This window comes from Somniosus microcephalus, unplaced genomic scaffold, assembly GCF_052327205.1.
Source record: "Somniosus microcephalus isolate GS21.2 unplaced genomic scaffold, FLI_Smic_1.0 unresolved_chr7, whole genome shotgun sequence".
Lineage (NCBI taxonomy): Eukaryota > Metazoa > Chordata > Chondrichthyes > Squaliformes > Somniosidae > Somniosus > Somniosus microcephalus.
Genome location: NW_028225185.1, coordinates 15115512 through 15136111, shown reverse-complemented (window position 1 = coordinate 15136111; position 20600 = coordinate 15115512). Strand labels below are relative to the sequence as shown.

At 58.9% G+C, this 20600-nt stretch overlaps 1 protein-coding gene across 1 annotated transcript in view; it reads left to right on the top strand.

The window, feature by feature from the left end:
- The window catches only part of LOC147086571 (phospholipid-transporting ATPase ID-like), a 112442-nt gene that overhangs the window by 65280 nt on the left and 26562 nt on the right, over positions 1-20600 (top strand). The window contains exons 17-19 of the mRNA XM_085978273.1: positions 7619-7783; positions 14447-14558; positions 18045-18150. Of these exons, the coding sequence (XP_085834399.1) occupies positions 7619-7783; positions 14447-14558; positions 18045-18150 (383 nt within the window). The remainder of the gene's footprint in view (positions 1-7618; positions 7784-14446; positions 14559-18044; positions 18151-20600) is intronic.

Genomic DNA, 20600 nt, shown 5'->3' with positions numbered 1-20600 from the left:
GCGCTCTCTCTCTCCCCCCTCGCGCTCTCTCTCTCCCCCGCTCTCGCGCTCTCTCTCTCCCCCCTCGCGCTCTCTCTCTCCCCCCTCGCGCTCTCTCTCTCCCCCTCGCGCTCTCTCTCTCCCCCCCTCGCGCTCTCTCTCTCCCCCCTCGCGCTCTCTCTCTCCCCCCTCGCGCTCTCTCTCTCCCCCCTCGCGCTCTCTCTCTCCCCCCTCGCGCTCTCTCTCTCCCCCCCTCGCGCTCTCTCTCTCTCTCCCCCCTCGCGCTCTCTCTCTCCCCCTCGCGCTCTCTCTCTCCCCCTCGCGCTCTCTCTCTCCCCCCTCGCGCTCTCTCTCTCCCCCCTCGCGCTCTCTCTCCTCTCTCCCCCCTCGCGCTCTCTCTCTCCCCCCTCGCGCTCTCTCTCTCCCCCCTCGCGCTCTCTCTCTCCCCCCTCGCGCTCTCTCTCTCCCCCTCGCGCTCTCTCTCTCCCCCCCTCGCGCTCTCTCTCTCCCCCCTCGCGCTCTCTCTCTCCCCCCTCGCGCTCTCTCTCTCCCCCCTCGCGCTCTCTCTCTCCCCCCTCGCGCTCTCTCTCTCCCCCCTCGCGCTCTCTCTCTCCCCCCTCGCGCTCTCTCTCTCCCCCCTCGCGCTCTCTCTCTCCCCCCCTCGCGCTCTCTCTCTCCCCCCTCGCGCTCTCTCTCTCCCCCCTCGCGCTCTCTCTCTCCCCCCTCGCGCTCTCTCTCTCCCCCCTCGCGCTCTCTCTCTCCCCCCTCGCGCTCTCTCTCTCCCCCCTCGCGCTCTCTCTCTCCCCCCTCGCGCTCTCTCTCTCCCCCCTCGCGCTCTCTCTCTCCCCCCTCGCGCTCTCTCTCTCCCCCCTCGCGCTCTCTCTCTCCCCCCTCGCGCTCTCTCTCTCGGCTCTCTCTCCCCCTCGCGCTCTCTCTCTCCCCCCTCGCGCTCTCTCTCTCCCCCCTCGCGCTCTCTCTCTCCCCCCTCGCGCTCTCTCTCTCCCCCCTCGCGCTCTCTCTCTCCCCCCTCGCGCTCTCTCTCTCCCCCCTCGCGCTCTCTCTCTCCCCCCTCGCGCTCTCTCTCTCCCCCCTCGCGCTCTCTCTCTCCCCCTCGCGCTCTCTCTCTCCCCCCTCGCGCTCTCTCTCTCCCCCCCTCGCGCTCTCTCTCTCCCCCCTCGCGCTCTCTCTCTCCCCCCTCGCGCTCTCTCTCTCCCCCCTCGCGCTCTCTCTCTCCCCCCTCGCGCTCTCTCTCTCCCCCCTCGCGCTCTCTCTCTCCCCCCTCGCGCTCTCTCTCTCCCCCCTCGCGCTCTCTCTCTCCCCCCTCGCGCTCTCTCTCTCCCCCCTCGCGCTCTCTCTCTCCCCCCTCGCGCTCTCTCTCTCCCCCCTCGCGCTCTCTCTCTCCCCCCTCGCGCTCTCTCTCTCCCCCCTCGCGCTCTCTCTCTCCCCCCTCGCGCTCTCTCTCTCCCCCCCTCGCGCTCTCTCTCTCCCCCCTCGCGCTCTCTCTCTCCCCCCTCGCGCTCTCTCTCTCCCCCCTCGCGCTCTCTCTCTCCCCCCTCGCGCTCTCTCTCTCCCCCCTCGCGCTCTCTCTCTCCCCCCTCGCGCTCTCTCTCTCCCCCCTCGCGCTCTCTCTCTCCCCCCTCGCGCTCTCTCTCTCCCCCCTCGCGCTCTCTCTCTCCCCCCTCGCGCTCTCTCTCTCCCCCCTCGCGCTCTCTCTCTCCCCCCTCGCGCTCTCTCTCCCCTCGGCTCTCTCCCCCCTCGCGCTCTCTCTCTCCCCCCTCGCGCTCTCTCTCTCCCCCCCTCGCGCTCTCTCTCTCCCCCCTCGCGCTCTCTCTCTCCCCCCTCGCGCTCTCTCTCTCCCCCCTCGCGCTCTCTCTCTCCCCCCTCGCGCTCTCTCTCTCCCCCCTCGCGCTCTCTCTCTCCCCCCTCGCGCTCTCTCTCTCCCCCCTCGCGCTCTCTCTCTCCCCCCTCGCGCTCTCTCTCTCCCCCCTCGCGCTCTCTCTCTCCCCCCTCGCGCTCTCTCTCTCCCCCCTCGCGCGCTCTCTCTCTCCCCCCTCGCGCTCTCTCTCTCCCCCCCCTCGCGCGCTCTCTCTCTCCCCCCCTCGCGCGCTCTCTCTCTCCCCCCTCGCGCGCTCTCTCTCTCCCCCCTCGCGCTCTCTCTCTCTCCCCCCTCGCGCGCTCTCTCTCTCCCCCCTCGCGCGCTCTCTCTCTCCCCCCTCGCGCGCTCTCTCTCTCCCCCCTCGCGCGCTCTCTCTCTCCCCCCTCGCGCGCTCTCTCTCTCCCCCCTCGCGCGCTCTCTCTCTCCCCCCTCGCGCGCTCTCTCTCTCCCCCCTCGCGCGCTCTCTCTCTCCCCCCTCGCGCGCTCTCTCTCTCCCCCCTCGCGCGCTCTCTCTCTCCCCCCTCGCGCTCTCTCTCTCCCCCTCGCGCTCTCTCTCCCCTCGCGCGCTCTCTCTCTCCCCCCTCGCGCGCTCTCTCTCTCCCCCCTCGCGCTCTCTCTCTCCCCCCCTCGCGCTCTCTCTCTCCCCCCTCGCGCTCTCTCTCTCCCCCCTCGCGCTCTCTCTCTCCCCCCTCGCGCGCTCTCTCTCTCCCCCCTCGCGCTCTCTCTCTCCCCCTCGCGCTCTCTCTCTCCCCCCTCGCGCTCTCTCTCTCCCCCCTCGCGCTCTCTCTCTCCCCCCTCGCGCTCTCTCTCTCCCCCCTCGCGCTCTCTCTCTCTCCCCCCTCGCGCTCTCTCTCTCCCCCCTCGCGCTCTCTCTCTCCCCCCTCGCGCTCTCTCTCTCCCCCCTCGCGCTCTCTCTCTCCCCCCTCGCGCTCTCTCTCTCCCCCCTCGCGCTCTCTCTCTCCCCCCTCGCGCGCTCTCTCTCTCCCCCCTCGCGCGCTCTCTCTCTCCCCCCTCGCGCGCTCTCTCTCTCCCCCCTCGCGCGCTCTCTCTCTCCCCCCTCGCGCGCTCTCTCTCTCCCCCCTCGCGCGCTCTCTCTCTCCCCCCTCGCGCGCTCTCTCTCTCCCCCCTCGCGCGCTCTCTCTCTCCCCCCTCGCGCGCTCTCTCTCTCCCCCCTCGCGCGCTCTCTCTCTCCCCCCTCGCGCGCTCTCTCTCTCCCCCCTCGCGCGCTCTCTCTCTCCCCCCTCGCGCGCTCTCTCTCTCCCCCCTCGCGCTCTCTCTCTCCCCCCTCGCGCTCTCTCTCTCCCCCCTCGCGCTCTCTCTCTCCCCCCTCGCGCTCTCTCTCTCCCCCCTCGCGCTCTCTCTCTCCCCCCTCGCGCGCTCTCTCTCTCCCCCCTCGCGCTCTCTCTCTCCCCCCTCGCGCTCTCTCTCTCCCCCCTCGCGCGCTCTCTCTCTCCCCCCTCGCGCTCTCTCTCTCCCCCCTCGCGCGCTCTCTCTCTCCCCCCTCGCGCTCTCTCTCTCCCCCCTCGCGCTCTCTCTCTCCCCCCTCGCGCTCTCTCTCTCCCCCCTCGCGCTCTCTCTCTCTCCCCCCTCGCGCTCTCTCTCTCTCCCCCCTCGCTCTCTCTCTCTCCCCCCTCGCTCTCTCTCTCTCTCCCCCCCCTCGCTCTCTCTCTCTCCCCCTCGCTCTCTCTCTCTCCCCCCTCGCTCTCTCTCTCTCCCCCCCTCGCTCTCTCTCTCTCTCCCCCCTCGCTCTCTCTCTCTCTCCCCCCTCGCTCTCTCTCTCTCTCCCCCCTCGCTCTCTCTCTCTCTCCCCCCTCGCTCTCTCTCTCTCCCCCCTCGCTCTCTCTCTCTCCCCCCTCGCTCTCTCTCTCTCCCCCCTCGCTCTCTCTCTCTCCCCCCTCGCTCTCTCTCTCTCCCCCCTCGCTCTCTCTCTCCCCCCTCGCTCTCTCTCTCTCCCCCCTCGCTCTCTCTCTCTCCCCCCCTCGCTCTCTCTCTCCCCCTCGCTCTCTCTCTCTCCCCCCTCGCTCTCTCTCTCTCCCCCCTCGCTCTCTCTCTCTCTCCCCCCTCGCGCTCTCTCTCTCTCCCCCCTCGCGCTCTCTCTCTCTCCCCCCTCGCGCTCTCTCTCTCCCCCCTCGCGCTCTCTCTCTCCCCCCTCGCGCTCTCTCTCTCCCCCCTCGCTCTCTCTCTCTCCCCCCTCGCGCTCTCTCTCTCCCCCCTCGCGCTCTCTCTCTCCCCCCCTCGCGCTCTCTCTCTCCCCCCTCGCGCTCTCTCTCTCCCCCCTCGCGCTCTCTCTCTCCCCCCTCGCGCTCTCTCTCTCGCTCTCCCCCCTCGCGCTCTCTCTCTCCCCCCCTCGCGCTCTCTCTCTCCCCCCTCGCGCTCTCTCTCTCCCCCCCTCGCGCTCTCTCTCTCCCCCCTCGCGCTCTCTCTCTCCCCCCTCGCGCTCTCTCTCTCTCCCCCCTCGCGCTCTCTCTCTCCCCCCTCGCGCTCTCTCTCTCCCCCCTCGCGCTCTCTCTCTCCCCCCTCGCGCTCTCTCTCTCCCCCCTCGCGCTCTCTCTCTCTCCCCCCTCGCGCTCTCTCTCTCCCCCCTCGCGCGCTCTCTCTCTCCCCCCTCGCGCGCTCTCTCTCTCCCCCCTCGCGCGCTCTCTCTCTCCCCCCTCGCGCGCTCTCTCTCTCCCCCCTCGCGCGCTCTCTCTCTCCCCCCTCGCGCGCTCTCTCTCTCCCCCCTCGCGCGCTCTCTCTCTCCCCCCTCGCGCGCTCTCTCTCTCCCCCCTCGCGCGCTCTCTCTCTCCCCCCTCGCGCGCTCTCTCTCTCCCCCCTCGCGCGCTCTCTCTCTCCCCCCTCGCGCGCTCTCTCTCTCCCCCCTCGCGCGCTCTCTCTCTCCCCCCCTCGCGCTCTCTCTCTCCCCCCTCGCGCTCTCTCTCTCCCCCCCTCGCGCTCTCTCTCTCCCCCTCGCGCTCTCTCTCTCCCCCTCGCGCTCTCTCTCTCCCCCCTCGCGCTCTCTCTCTCCCCCCTCGCGCTCTCTCTCTCCCCCCTCGCGCTCTCTCTCTCCCCCCTCGCGCTCTCTCTCTCCCCCCTCGCGCTCTCTCTCTCCCCCCTCGCGCTCTCTCTCTCCCCCCTCGCGCTCTCTCTCTCCCCCCTCGCGCTCTCTCTCTCCCCCCTCGCGCTCTCTCTCTCCCCCCTCGCGCTCTCTCTCTCCCCCCTCGCGCTCTCTCTCTCCCCCCTCGCGCTCTCTCTCTCCCCCCTCGCGCTCTCTCTCTCCCCCCTCGCGCTCTCTCTCTCTCCCCCCTCGCTCTCTCTCTCTCCCCCCTCGCTCTCTCTCTCTCCCCCCTCGCTCTCTCTCTCTCCCCCCTCGCTCTCTCTCTCTCCCCCCTCGCTCTCTCTCTCTCCCCCCTCGCTCTCTCTCTCTCTCCCCCCTCGCTCTCTCTCTCTCTCCCCCCTCGCTCTCTCTCTCTCTCCCCCCTCGCTCTCTCTCTCTCTCCCCCCTCGCTCTCTCTCTCTCTCCCCCCTCGCTCTCTCTCTCTCTCCCCCCTCGCTCTCTCTCTCTCTCCCCCCTCGCTCTCTCTCTCTCTCCCCCCTCGCTCTCTCTCTCTCTCCCCCCTCGCTCTCTCTCTCTCTCCCCCCTCGCTCTCTCTCTCTCCCCCCTCGCTCTCTCTCTCTCCCCCCTCGCTCTCTCTCTCTCCCCCTCGCTCTCTCTCTCCCCCCTCGCTCTCTCTCTCTCCCCCCTCGCTCTCTCTCTCTCCCCCCTCGCTCTCTTCTCCCCCCTCGCTCGCTCTCTCTCCCCCCTCGCTCTCTCTCTCTCCCCCCTCGCTCTCTCTCTCTCCCCCCTCGCGCTCTCTCTCTCCCCCCTCGCGCTCTCTCTCTCCCCCCTCGCGCTCTCTCTCGTCTCTCCCCCCTCGCGCTCTCTCTCTCCCCCCTCGCTCTCTCTCTCTCTCCCCCCTCGCTCTCTCTCTCTCCCCCCTCGCTCTCTCTCTCTCCCCCCTCGCTCTCTCTCTCTCCCCCCTCGCTCTCTCTCTCTCCCCCCTCGCTCTCTCTCTCTCCCCCCTCGCTCTCTCTCTCTCCCCCCTCGCTCTCTCTCTCTCCCCCCTCGCTCTCTCTCTCTCCCCCCTCGCTCTCTCTCTCTCCCCCCTCGCTCTCTCTCTCTCCCCCCTCGCTCTCTCTCTCTCCCCCCTCGCTCTCTCTCTCTCCCCCCTCGCTCTCTCTCTCTCCCCCCTCGCTCTCTCTCTCTCCCCCCTCGCTCTCTCTCTCTCCCCCCCTCGCTCTCTCTCTCTCCCCCCTCGCTCTCTCTCTCTCCCCCCTCGCTCTCTCTCTCTCCCCCCTCGCTCTCTCTCTCTCCCCCCTCGCTCTCTCTCTCTCCCCCCTCGCTCTCTCTCTCTCCCCCCTCGCTCTCTCTCTCCCCCCTCGCTCTCTCTCCCCCCTCGCTCTCTCTCTCTCCCCCCTCGCTCTCTCTCTCTCCCCCCTCGCTCTCTTTCCCCCCTCGCTCGCTCTCTCTCCCCCCTCGCTCTCTCTCTCTCCCCCCTCGCGCTCTCTCTCTCCCCCCTCGCGCTCTCTCTCTCCCCCCTCGCGCTCTCTCTCTCCCCCCTCGCGCTCTCTCTCTCCCCCCTCGCTCTCTCTCTCTCTCCCCCCTCGCTCTCTCTCTCTCTCCCCCCTCGCTCTCTCTCTCTCCCCCCTCGCTCTCTCTCTCTCCCCCCCTCGCTCTCTCTCTCTCCCCCCTCGCTCTCTCTCTCTCCCCCCTCGCTCTCTCTCTCTCCCCCCTCGCTCTCTCTCTCTCCCCCCTCGCTCTCTCTCTCTCCCCCCTCGCTCTCTCTCTCTCCCCCCTCGCTCTCTCTCTCTCCCCCCTCGCTCTCTCTCTCTCCCCCCTCGCTCTCTCTCTCTCCCCCCTCTCGCTCTCTCTCTCTCCCCCCTCGCTCTCTCTCTCTCCCCCCTCGCTCTCTCTCTCTCCCCCCTCGCTCTCTCTCTCTCCCCCCTCGCTCTCTCTCTCTCCCCCCTCGCTCTCTCTCTCTCCCCCCTCGCTCTCTCTCTCTCCCCCCTCGCTCTCTCTCTCTCCCCCCTCGCTCTCTCTCTCTCCCCCCTCGCTCTCTCTCTCTCCCCCCTCGCTCTCTCTCTCTCCCCCCTCGCTCTCTCTCTCTCTCCCCCCTCGCTCTCTCTCTCTCCCCCCTCGCTCTCTCTCTCTCCCCCCTCGCTCTCTCTCTCTCCCCCCTCGCTCTCTCTCTCTCCCCCCTCGCTCTCTCTCTCTCCCCCCCCTCGCTCTCTCTCTCTCCCCCCTCGCTCTCTCTCTCTCCCCCCTCGCTCTCTCTCTCTCCCCCCTCGCTCTCTCTCTCTCCCCCCTCGCTCTCTCTCTCTCCCCCCTCGCTCTCTCTCTCTCCCCCCTCGCTCTCTCTCTCTCCCCCCTCGCTCTCTCTCTCTCCCCCCTCGCTCTCTCTCTCTCTCCCCCCTCGCGCTCTCTCTCTCCCCCCTCGCTCTCTCTCTCTCCCCCCTCGCTCTCTCTCTCTCCCCCCCCTCGCTCTCTCTCTCTCCCCCCTCGCTCTCTCTCTCTCCCCCCTCGCTCGCTCTCTCTCCCCCCTCGCTCGCTCTCTCTCCCCCCTCGCTCTCTCTCTCTCCCCCCTCGCTCTCTCCGCCCCCCTCTCTCCGTCCCTCCCCTTTCTCTCTTCTCCCCCCCCCCCCCCTCTCGTCCCCCTCTCTCTCTCTCCGTCCCCCTCTCTCTCTCTGCATTCCACCCTCACCAACCACACCCAGATGTCTGACCTCCCCCTGCCCCTCGCTCCGCAGGAGTTTGCCAGCGATGGATTGCGGACCCTGGTGCTCGCGTACAAGGACCTGGACGAAGGCGACTACGAGGCCTGGTCGGAGAGACACCGCCAGGCGAGCAGCGCACTGGACAACCGGGAGGAGAGGCTGGCCGGAGTCTACGAGGAGATTGAGCAGGACATGATGGTATAACAACAACCGGCATTTCTACCGCTCCTTGCACCACCTCAGGACGTCCCAAAGCGCTTTACAGTCAATGAAGTACTTTTTGAAGTGTGGTCACTGTTGTAATGTGGGAAACGTGGCAGCCAATTGGAATAATCAGAGACTGGGAGGTAACAAAGGCATGGATGAGGGTTTCAGCAGCAGATGAGTTGAGGCAGGGGCGGAGACGGGTGATGTTGCTGAGGTGGAAATAGGTTGTCTCGGTGATGGAGCGGATGCGGGGTTGGAAGCTTATCTAGGGGTCAAACGGGAGGCCGAGGTTGCGAATACTCTGGTTCAGTGACCAGGCCAGAGGGCTAGAGTCGGTGGTGAGGGAACAGAGTTCCTGGCGGGGAGCGAAAACATAGAAACATAGAAGATAGGAGCAGGAGTAGGCCATTCGGCCCCTCGAGCCCGCTCCGCCATTTAATGAGATCATGGCTGATCATCCAAATTCAGTACCCTGTCCCTGCTTTCTCCCCATATCCCTTGATCCCTTTAGCCTCAAGAAATATATCCAACTCCTTCTTGAATATATTTAATGAATTGGCCTCCACCGCCTTCTGCGGTAAAGAATTCCACATGTTCACCACTCTCTGGGTGAAGAAATTCCCCCTCATCTCTGTCCTAAATGGCTTACCCCTTATCCTTAGACTGTGACCCCTGGTTCTAGACTCCCCCGCCATCGGGAACATCCTTCCTGCATCTAGTCTGTCTAGTCCTGTTAGAATTTTATAAGTTTCAATGAGATCCCCTCTCAATTCTTCTAAACTCCAGCGAGTATAAGCTCAATCGACCCAATCTCTCCTCATACGTCATTCCTGCCATCCCAGGTATCAGCCTGGTGAATCTTCGCTGCACTCCCTCCATGGCAAGAACATCCTTCCTCAGATAAGGCAACCAAAACTGCACACAATACTCAAGATGTGGTCTCACCAAGGCCCTGTACAACTGCAGCAAGACATCCTTGTTCCTGTACTCGAACCCTCTCGCTACGATGGCCAACATACCATTTGCCGCCTTAACCGCCTGCTGCACCTGCATGCTTACCTTCAGCGACTGGTGCACAAGGACACCCAGGTCTCTTTGCACTTCCCCTTCTCCCAATCTATTGCCATTCAGATAATCTGCCTTCCTGTTTGACAGTGGCTCTTCAGCCCATAACACCTCCCCTGCTGTTACAAAAGCAAAATGCTGCGGATGCTGGAAATCTGAAATGAAAAACAGAAAATGCTGGGAACGATCAGCAGGTCAGGCAGCATCTGTGGAGAGAGAAACAGAGTGAACGTTTCAGGTCGATGACCCTTCGTCAGAACTGGAAAAAGCTGGCGATGGAACAGGTTTTTAAGCAAGTGTCGGGGCGGGGAAAGGGGGGAGGGGAGGAAAGAACAAAAGGGAAGGCCTGTGATAGGGTGGAAGGCAGGAGAGATTAAGAGATGGTGCGAGGGGAAAGGAGATGGTAATGGGACAAGTTGAGAAACAAAAGCTGGCTCTAGATGAAGTGTAAATGGCGAAGGCAGAATGATCGACAGCTGCCATGTGAGAGAGAAAAAAATGGGGAAAAAAAGATCGGGGCCGAGGTTATAGTCTGAAATTGTTGAACTCGATGTTGAGTCCGGAAGGCTGTAAAGTGCCTAATCGAAAGATGAGGTGCTGTTCCTCGAGCTTACGCTGGGTTTCCGTGGAACAATGCAAGAGGCCGAGGGCGGTGAGGTCTGAGTGGGAACGGAGCGGTGAATTAAAGTGACAGGCCACCCGGGGAGCTCGGGGTCACCCTTACGGACTGAACGGAGGCGTTCCGCAAAGCGGTCGCCCAATCTGCGTTTGGTCGCCCCGATGTAGAGGAGACCACATCGTGAGCAGCGAATACAGTATACTAGATTGCGAGAAGTACAAGTAAACCTCCCCTACTGTTACTTGACTGATGGACGGTTAATGAGGTGACGCCTCCACTGGTGCCTGTCTTGGACTTGTATCCACTGCAAAATTAGTGTTTAATATGTGTGGATGTATATATTTTATATTGAATCGGATAAAATTCTGAAGGGGATTGACAGGGTAGATGCTGAGAGGCTGTTTCCCCCTGGCTGGAGAGTCTAGAACCAGGGGTCACAGTCTCAGGATAAGGGGTCGGCCATTGAGGACTGAGATGAGGAGGAATTTCTTCACTCAGAGGGCGGTGAATCTTTGGAATTCTCTGCCCCAGAGGGCTGTGGAGGCTCAGTCGTTGAGTATATTCAAGGCTGAGATCGAGAGATTTTTGGACTCTCGGGGAATCGAGGGATATGGGGATCGGGCGGGAAGGTGGACTTGAGGTCGAAGATCAGCCATGATAGGAACAGGAGGAGGCCATTCAGCCCCTCGAGCCTGTTCCGCCATTCAATGAGATCATGGCTGATCTGCGACCTCACTCCATCTACCCGCCTTTGGCCCATATCCCTCAATACCTTTGGTTAACAGAAAGCTATCAATCTCAGATTTAAAATTAACAATTGACCCCCCCCAGCACCAATTGCCGTTTGCGGAAGAGAGTTCCAAACTTCTCCCACCCTTTGTGTGTAGAAGTGTTTCCTAACTTCACTCCTGAAAGGTCTGGCTCTAATTTTTAGACTCTGCCCCCGAGTCCTCGACTCCCCAACCAGCGGAAATAGTTTCTCTCTATCTGTTCCTCTCAATATCCTGAAAACTTCGATCAGATCACCCCTTAACCTTCTAAATTCCAGTGAATACAACCCTAGTTTGTGTAATCTCTCCTCGTAACTTAACCCTTGGAGTCCGGGTATCATTCTGGTAAACCTACGCTGCCCTCCCTCCAGGGCCAATCTATCCTTCCTAAGGTGTGGGGCCCAGAACTGCTCCCAGTGCTCCAGGTGTGGTCTAACCAGGGCTTTGTACAGCTGCAGCATAACTTCTACCCCCTTGGATTCCAGTCCTCTCGATATAAAGGCCAGCATTCCATTAGCCTTTCTGATTATTTTCTGTACCTGTTCATGACATTTTAATGATCGATGTACCTGGACCCCCCGAGTCTCTTTGGACCTCCACTGTTTTTAGCGTTTCACCATTTAGAAAGTTCCCTGTTCGATCCTTTTTAGGTCCAAAGTGGATGACCTCACATTTCCCTACACTGAAATCCATTTGCCACAGTTTTGCCCATTCACTTTATCGATATCCCTCTGTAATTTTATGCTTCCACCGACACTGCCTACAACGCCGCCTATCTTTGGGTCATCAGCAAATTTGGATAAATGACTTTCTATGCCGTCATCTAAGTCATTAATAAATACAGCTCTACCTCACCACCACCTCTCTCGACCCCTCCACGGTCTCTAAATTGTCAGACTGCTTGTCCGACATCCAGTTCTGGATCAGCAAAAATGTTCTCCAATTAAATATTGGGAAGACTGAAGCCATTGTTTTTGGTCCCTGCCACAAACTCCGTTCCCCGAGCCACTGACTCCATCCCTCTCCATAACATGTCGGAGGCTGAACCACACTGTTCGCAACCTTGGTGTCATATTTGACCCTGAAATGAGCTTCCGATCACATATCCGCAGCATAACTAAGACCGCCTGTTTCCACCTCCGTAGCATCGCCCGTCTCCGCCCTTGCCTCAGCTCATCCGCTGCTGAAACCTTCATCCATGCCTTTGTTACCTCTAGACTTGACTATTCCAACGCACTCCTGGCTGGCCTCCCACATTCCACCTTATGTAAACTTGAGGTCATCCAAAACTCGGCTGCCTGTGTCCTAACTCGCACCAAGTCCCGTTCACCCATCACCCCCTGTGCTCGCTGACCAACATTGGCTCCCGGTTGAGCAACGCCTCGAATTTAAAATTCTCACCCTAGTTTTCAAATCCCTCCATGGCCTCCTCGCCCCCTCCCTATCTCTGTAATCTCCTCCAGCTCCACAGCCCCCCGAGATATCTGCACTCCTCCAATTCTGGCCTCTTAAGCATCCCTGATTATAATCGCTCCACCATTGGCGGCCGTGCCTTCTGTTGCCTGGGCCCTAAGCTCTGGAATTCCCTGCCTAAACCTCTCCGCCTCGCTACCTCTCTTTCCTCCTTTAAGACGTTCCTTAAAACCTACCTCTTTGACCAAGCTTTTGGTCACCTGCCCTAATTTCTCCTTATGTGGCTCGGTGTCAATTTTTTTGTCTTAAAATTCTCCTGTGCAGCGCCTTGGGACGTTTTACTACGTTAAAGGCGCTATATAAATACAAGTTGTTGAATAGTTGAGGCCCCAACACAGATCCCTGCGGGACACCACTAGTCACCTCCTGACAATTTGAGTACCTGCCCATTATCCCGACTCTCTGTCTCCTGCCGCTCAACCAATTACCCAACCAGGTCAATAATTTGCCCTCAATTCCGTGGGCTTCTACCTTAGTTAACAGTCTCTTATGTGGGACTTTATCAAACGCCTTCTGGAAGTCCATATAAACAACATCCATCGACATTCCCTTGTCCACTACTTTAGTCACCTCTTGAAAAAATTAAATCATGTTTGTCAGACATGACCTACCTTTCACAAATCCATGCTGGCTCGCTCTGATCAACTGAACATTTTCAAGGTGTTCAGTCACCCTATCCTTAATTATAGACTCTAGCAATTTCCTGACAACAGATGTTAGGCTAACTGACCTATAATTCCCTGGTTTCCCTTTCTTGCTATTCTTAAATAACAGAGTGACGTGTGCAATTTTCCAATCTAAAGGGACGGTTCCTGAATCGAGAGAACTTTGGAAGATTATAGTTGGGGCATCTGCAATGTGCTCACCGACTTCCTTTAAAACCCTGGGATGGAAACCGTCTGGCCCTGGGGATTTGTCACTCTTTAGTCCCATTATTTTCTTCATTACTGTTCATAGAATGGTTATAGCACAGAAGGAGGCCATTCGGCCCGTCGAGCCCGTGCCGGCTCTCTACAAGAGCACTTCAGCTCGTCCCACTCCCCCGCCCTTTCCCCGTAACCCTGCAAATTGTCTTCCTTCAGGTACTTATCCAACTCTCTTTTGAAAGCCACGATTGAATCTGCCTCCACCACCCTCTCAGGCAGCGCATTCCAGATTATAACCACTCGCTGCGTAAAAAAGTTTTTCCTCAGGTCGCCTTTGGTTCTTCTGCCAATCACCTTAATTCTGTGTCCTCTGGTTCTCAACCCTTCCGCCAATGGGAACAGTTTCTCTCTATCTACTCTGTCCAAGCCCCTCATGATTTTGAACACCTCTATCAAATCTCCTCTCAACCTTCTCTGCTCCGAGGAGAACAACCCCAGCTTCTCCAGTCTCTCCATGTAACTGAAGTCCCTCATCCTTGGAATCATTCTCGTAAATCTTTTCTGCACCCTCTCTAAGGCCTTCACATAGAAACATAGAAGATAGGAGCAGGAGTAGGCCATTCGGCCCCTCGAGCCTGCTCCGCCATTCAGTGAGATCATGGCTGATCATCCAAATTCAGTACCCTGTCCCTGCCTTCGCCCCATATCCCTTGATCCCTTTAGCCTTAAGAAATATATCTAACTCCTTCTTGAATATATTTAATGAATTGGCCTCCACTGACTTCTGTGGTAGAGAATTCCACAGGTTCACCACTCTCTGGGTGAAGAAATTCCTCCTCATCTCAGTCCTAAATGGCTTACCCCTTATCCTTAGACTGTGACCCCTAGTTCTGGACTCCCCGGCCATCGGGAACATCCTTCCTGCATCTAGTCTGTCCAGGCCTGACAGAATTTTATAGGTTTCGATGAGATCCCCTCTCATTCTTCTAAACTCCAGTGAGTATAAGCCCAATCGACACAATCTCTTCTCATATGTCATTCCTGCCATCCCAGGTATCAGTCTGGTGAATCTTCGCTGCACTCCCTCCATGGCAAGAACATCCTTCCTCAGATAAGGCGACCAAAACTGCACACAATACTCAAGATGTGGTCTCACCAAGGCCCTGTACAACTGCAGCAAGACATCCTTGTTCCTGTACTCGATTCCTCTCGCTACAAAGGCCAACATACCATTTGCCTTCTTAACCGCCTGCTGCACCTGCATGCTTACCTTCAGCGACTGGTGCACAAGAACACCCAGGTCTCATTGCACTTCCCCTTCTCCCAATCTATTGCCATTCAAATAATAAAAACCTTCCTGTTTTTGCCACTTCCTAAAGTGCGGTGCCCAGAATTGGACACAATACTCCAGTTGAGGCCGAACCAGTGTTTTATACAGGTTCATCACAACTTCCTTGCTTTTGGTCTCTATGCCTCTATTTATGAAGCCCAGGATCCCGTAAGCTTTTTCAACCGCTTTCTCAACCTGCCCTGCCACCTTCAATGATTTGTGCACATATACCCCCAGGTCTCTCTGTTCCTGCACCCCCTTTAGAATTGTACCCTTTGCTTTATATTAATTTATTTTACTTGCGTTAATTTATTGAGTCCCTGTTCCTGGTTCAGTGTTAGTTTCCTTGGGATTTGCGGCATGCTATCCACCTGTAAATACTGACGCAAAGTAATGATCGCATTGAATGGCGGAGCGGACTCCAGGGGCCGAGTGGCTTACTCCTGCTCCTATTTCTTATGCTCTTCTATTGAAGACGATTGTGCCTGGTACACCCAATTCTTACAAGACGTTCTCTTCTCTCTCTCTCAGCTTCTGGGAGCGACTGCCATCGAGGACAAGTTGCAGGAAGGAGTCCCGGAGACGATAGCCATCCTCACGTTGGCCAATATCAAGATCTGGGTTCTCACAGGTGACAAACCCGGTTAGTAGTACGACTTGATCCAGAAGGAGAAAACCGCTGGGAACGCTCAGCGGGACAGGCGGCATCTGTGGAGAGAGCGAGAAACCGAGTTAACGTTTCGGGTCGGCGACCCTTCGTCAGAACTGGAAAAAGTTGGAGATGTAACAGGATTTAAGCAGGGGCAGGGAAAGGGGGGAGGAGAGGAAAGAACAAAAAGGAAGGGCGGTGATAGGATGGAGGGCCGGAGAGATTGAATAAAGAAAAAGAAAGACTTGCATTTCTGTAGCACCTTTCACCACCTCAGGACGTCCCGAAGCGCTTCACAGCCAATGAAGTACTTTTTGAAGTGTGGTCACTGTTGCAATGTAGGAAACGCGGCAGACAATTTGCGCACAGCAAGCTCCCACAAACAGCAATGTGATAATGACCAGATCATCTGTTTTAGTGATGTTGGTTGAGGGATAAATATTGGCCCCAGGACACCGGGGAGAACTCCCCCTGCTCTTCTTCCAATAGTGGCCGTGGGATCTTTTACATCCACCTGACAGGGCAGACGGGGCCTCGGTTTAACGTCTCATCTGAAAGATGGCACCTCCGACAGTGCGGCGCTCCCTCAGTACTGCCCCTCCGACAGTGTGGCGCTCCCTCAGTACTGCCCCTCCGACAGTGCGGCGCTCCCCCAGTACCGCCCCTCCGACAGTGCGGCGCTCCCTCAGTACTGCCCCTCCGACAGTGCGGCGCTCCCTCAGTACTGCCCCTCCGACAGTGCGGCGCTCCCTCAGTACCGCCCCTCCGACAGTGCGGCGCTCCCTCAGTACCGCCCCTCCGACAGTGCGGCGCTCCCTCAGTACTGCCCCTCCGACAATCCGGCACTCCCTCAGCACTGCCCCTCCAACAGTGCGGCGTGGATTTTTGTGCTCAAGTCTCTGGAGTGGGGCTCGTACCCACGACCTGCTGATTCAGAGGCAAGAGGCAAGAGCCACGGCTGACACACACAATGATGGTGCGAGGCAAAAGGAGCTGGTAACGGGACAAGTAAAGAAACAAAAGCTGGGCCTGGAGAAGGTGTAACTGGGAACGGCAGAATCATCAACAGCTACCGCCCGAAAAAATGAGGGCCGAGGTTATCACCTGAAATTGTTGAACTCGATGTTTTGAGACCGGAAGGCTGTAAAGTGTAGCCTCTCTCGAGCTTGGGTTGGGCTTCATTGGAGGAGTGCAGGAGGCCAGAGGACGGAGAGGTCAGAGTGGGAGTGGAGCGGAGAATTAAAATGGCAGGCGAGCGGAAGCTCGGGGTCGTGCCTGCGGATTGAAGTCTAATTTGGCATTTCGGTGGTTGAGCCGGATAATTGCGTCAGGAGGCAGTGGAGTGTATCTCTTCGCCGCCTGCTTCATTGTTGTCAGTGGGTCATCGAGTCGTTAGATGTTCCACCATCTGTTCTGAGTGACCAGTCTGCGCACACTGGGGGAGTTTTTAATTCCCCAATTTGTGCATCAAGTCTCCACAGCCTGCCGCAGTTTTGTGCGGGTGCGGCCCATAAGCTTCACAGAATCACAGAAACCCCACAGTGCAGATAGAGGCCATTTCGGCCCAACGAGCCTGCACCGACACACACCCCACCCGATCCCTGTAACCCCTACATCAACACATATCACACCCTATCCCCGTAACCCCACGTATTTAATCCCCCTAACACTAAGGGTCAATTTATCATAGCCAATCAACCTAACCCGCACATCTTTGGACTGTGGGAGGAAACCGGAGCACCCGGAGGAAACCCACGCAAACACGGGGAGAATGTCTGTGTGGAGTTTGCACAGTCACCCGAGGCCGGATTCGAACCCGGGTCCCTGGCGCTGTGAGGCAACAGTGCTAACCACTATGCCGGCTTCGCGGGAGATCGAAGCCGGGGATCTTCCATGCCGGGTCAGTCGCCAGGCGGTTGTTGGCGACCTTCTTGTGACCTTCACTCGGCTTCCCAGGCATCGTTGGGGGTTGCGGTCGTGTTCTCGAAGGGTAAGCGGGTGGAGCGAAGACCCCCACAACTTCTACTCTCCCTGGTCCGGGCAGGTCAGGGGTGGCCGCAGTGTTGTGGGGTGGGGGGTGAGGGTCAGTGGCTCGACTTTTCACCCCGCGAACTGGCTCCAATCCAGACTAGGCTGATGGGGGTGAAAGTCTCCCGGTTGCGAGGTTTGTAGAATGAGCATGGGACAGTCGCAAGTCGGTTCCTCGTGGGCTTTGGGTCTACAGCACGAATCTGCCCCTAACCCATTGCTAATTGGAAATGTCAGTCAACAAGAACACAGCATGGCTAGTGTGGGAAAGGCAAAAAGGAGACCTCTTCTGAGGCTGAGTGTTTGATGGGACAGTGTCGAGGGAGCTTTACTCTGTATCTAACCCCGTGCTGTACCTGCCCTGGGAGTGTTTGATGGGACAGTGTAGAGGGAGCTTTACTCTGTATCTAACCCGTGCTGTACCTGCCCTGGGAGTGTTTGATGGGACAGTGTGGAGGGAGCTTTACTCTGTATCTAACCCGTGCTGTACCTGCCCTGGGAGTGTTTGATGGGACAGTGTAGAGGGAGCTTTACTCTGTATCTAACCCGTGCTGTACCTACCCTGGGAGTGTTTGATGGGACAGTGTAGAGGGAGCTTTACTCTGTATCTAACCCGTGCTGTACCTGCCCTGGGAGTGTTTGATGGGGACAGTGTAGAGGGAGCTTTACTCTGTATCTAACCCGTGCTGTACCTGCCCTGGGAGTGTTTGATGGGACAGTGTAGAGGGAGCTTTACTCTGTATCTAACCCGTGCTGTACCTACCCTGGGAGTGTTTGATGGGACAGTGTAGAGGGAGCTTTACTCTGTATCTAACCCGTGCTGTACCTGCCCTGGGAGTGTTTGATGGGGACAGTGTAGAGGGAGCTTTACTCTGTATCTAACCCGTGCTGTACCTGCCATGGGTGTGTTTGATGGGACAGTGTAGAGGGAGCTTTACTCTGTATCTAACCCGTGCTGTACCTGCCCTGGGAGTGTTTGATGGGACAGTGTAGAGGGAGCTTTACTCTGTATCTAACCCGTGCTGTACCTACCCTGGGAGTGTTTGATGGGACAGTGTAGAGGGAGCTTTACTCTGTATCTAACCCGTGCTGTACCTGCCCTGGGAGTGTTTGATGGGACAGTGTAGAGGGAGCTTTACTCTGTATCTAACCCGTGCTGTACCTGCCATGGGAGTGTTTGATGGGACAGTGTAGAGGGAGCTTTACTCTGTATCTAACCCGTGCTGTACCTGCCCTGGGATTGTTTGATGGGACAGTGTCGAGGGAGCTTTACTCTGTATCTAACCCTGTGTTGTACCTGCCCCGGGAGTGTTTGATGGGACAGTGTAGAGGGAGCTTTACTCTGTATCTAACCCGTGTTGTACCTGCCCCGGGAGTGTTTGATGGGACAGTGTAGAGGGAGCTTTACTCTGTATCTAACCCGGGTGTAACTGTTCGGTTCTCCCCCCACAGAGACGGCGGTCAATATCGGTTACTCCTGTAAGATGCTAACTGACGATCTGACGGAGGTGTTCATGTTGATGGGTCACACCGTGCACGAGGTCCGAGAGGAGCTGGGGTAAGTCACTGCGCCGTCCTTCCGGAGCGAACGGGCGACCGGGATCGGGCGCTAAACCAAGGAGTCGGGAGCGGTTGTTCAGTACTTCAGATAGGAGATCAGCAGGAGTCAGGAATTCTGGTCTAGGAGACCAGCAGGAGTTAGAACATCCGATAGGAGACCAGCTGGAGTCAGGGCTTCAGTTCCAGACCAGCATGAGGTCCAGGAGACCGGTATAAGGCAGGACGTAATGGGACACCAGCAGAACGCAGGGCTTCAGGTCTGACCCCAGCAGAAGTTAGGACGTCAGATCGGAGAACATCAAGAGCTAAGGATCCAGGTCCAGGAGATCAGCAGGAGTCAGGGCTTCAGGTCCAGGAGATCAGCAGGAGTCAGGGCTTCAGGTCCAGGAGATCAGCAGGAGTCAGGGCTTCAGGTCCAGGAGATCAGCAGGAGTCAGGGCTTCAGGTCTAGGAGACCAGCAGGAGTCAGGGCTTCAGGTCTAGGAGATCAGCAGGAGTCAGGGCTTCAGGTCTAGGAGACCAGCAGGAATCAGGGCTTCAGGTCTAGGAGACCAGCAGGAGTCAGGGCTTCAGGTCTAGGAGACCAGCAGGAGTCAGGGCTTCAGGTCCAGGAGACCAGCAGGAGTCAGGGCTTCAGGTCCAGGAGACCAGCAGGAGTCAGGGCTTCAGGTCCAGGAGACCAGCAGGAGTCAGGGCTTCAGGTCTCGGAGATCAGCAGTAGTCTGGGCTTCAGGTCCAGGAGATCAGCAGGAGTCAGGGCTTCAGGTCCAGGAGATCAGCAGGAGTCAGGGCTTCAGGTGTCGGAGATCAGCAGGAGTCTGGGCTTCAGGTCCAGGTGACCAGCAGGAGTTAGGGTTTCAGGTCCAGGAGATCAGCAGGAGTCAGGGCTTCAGGTCCAGGAGATCAGCAGGAGTCAGGGCTTCAGGTCTAGGAGATCAGCAGGAGTCAGGGCTTCAGGTCCAGGAGATCAGCAGGAGTCAGGGCTTCAGGTCTAGGAGATCAGCAGGAGTCAGGGCTTCAGGTCCAGGAGACCAGCAGGAGTCAGGGCTTCAGGTCCAGGAGATCAGCAGGAGTCAGGGCTTCAGGTCTCGGAGATCAGCAGAAGTCTGGGCTTCAGGTCCAGGAGATCAGCAGGAGTCAGGGCTTCAGGTCCAGGAGATCAGCAGGAGTCAGGGCTTCAGGTCTCGGAGATCAGCAGGAGTCTGGGCTTCAGGTCCAGGTGACCAGCAGGAGTTAGGGTTTCAGGTCCAGGAGATCAGCAGGAGTCAGGGCTTCAGGTCCAGGAGATCAGCAGGAGTCAGGGCTTCAGGTCTAGAAGATCAGCAGGAGTCAGGGCTTCAGGTCCAGGAGATCAGCAGGAGTCAGGGCTTCAGGTCTAGGAGATCAGCAGGAGTCAGGGCTTCAGGTCCAGGAGACCAGCAGGAGTCAGGGCTTCAGGTCTAGGAGACCAGCAGGAGTCAGGGCTTCAGGTCCAGGAGATCAGCAGGAGTCAGGGCTTCAGGTCTAGGAGACCAGCAGGAGTCAGGGCTTCAGGTCTAGGAGACCAGCAGGAGTCAGGGCTTCAGGTCTAGGAGACCAGCAGGAGTCAGGGCTTCAGGTCTAGGAGACCAGCAGGAGTCAGGGCTTCAGGTCCAGGAGATCAGCAGGAGTCAGGGCTTCAGCTCCAGGAGACCAGCAGGAGTCAGGGCTTCAGGTCCAGGAGATCAGCAGGAGTCAGGGCTTCAGTTCCAGGAGACCAGCAGGAGTCAGGGCTTCAGGTCTCGGAGATCAGCAGAAGTCTGGGCTTCAGGTCCAGGAGATCAGCAGGAGTCAGGGCTTCAGGTCCAGGAGATCAGCAGGAGTCAGGGCTTCAGGTCTCGGAGATCAGCAGGAGTCTGGGCTTCAGGTCCAGGAGATAGCAGGAGTCAGGGCTTCAGGTCTAGGAGATCAGCAGGAGTCTGGGCTTCAGGTCTAGGAGACCAGCAGGAGTCAGGGCTTCATGTCCAGGAGATCAGCAGGAGTCAGGGCTTCAGGTCCAGGAGATCAGCAGGAGTTGGGGCTTCAGGTCCAGGAGACCAGCAGGAGTCAGGGCTTCAGGTCCAGGAGACCAGCAGGAGTCAGGGCTTCAGGTCTAGGAGATCAGCAGGAGTCAGGGCTTCAGGTCCAGGAGATCAGCAGGAGTCAGGGCTTCAGGTCGAGGAGATCAGCAGGAGTCGGGGCTTCAGGTCCAGGAGACCAGCAGGAGTCAGGGCTTCAGGTCCAGGAGATCAGCAGGAGTCAGGGCTTCAGGTCCAGGAGATCAGCAGGAGTCAGGGCTTCAGGTCTAGGAGATCAGCAGGAGTCAGGGCTTCAGGTCTAGGAGATCAGCAGGAGTCAGGGCTTCAGGTCTAGGAGATCAGCAGGAGTCAGGGTTTCAGGTCCAGGAGATCAGCAGGAGTCTGGGCTTCAGGTCCAGGAGATCAGCAGGAG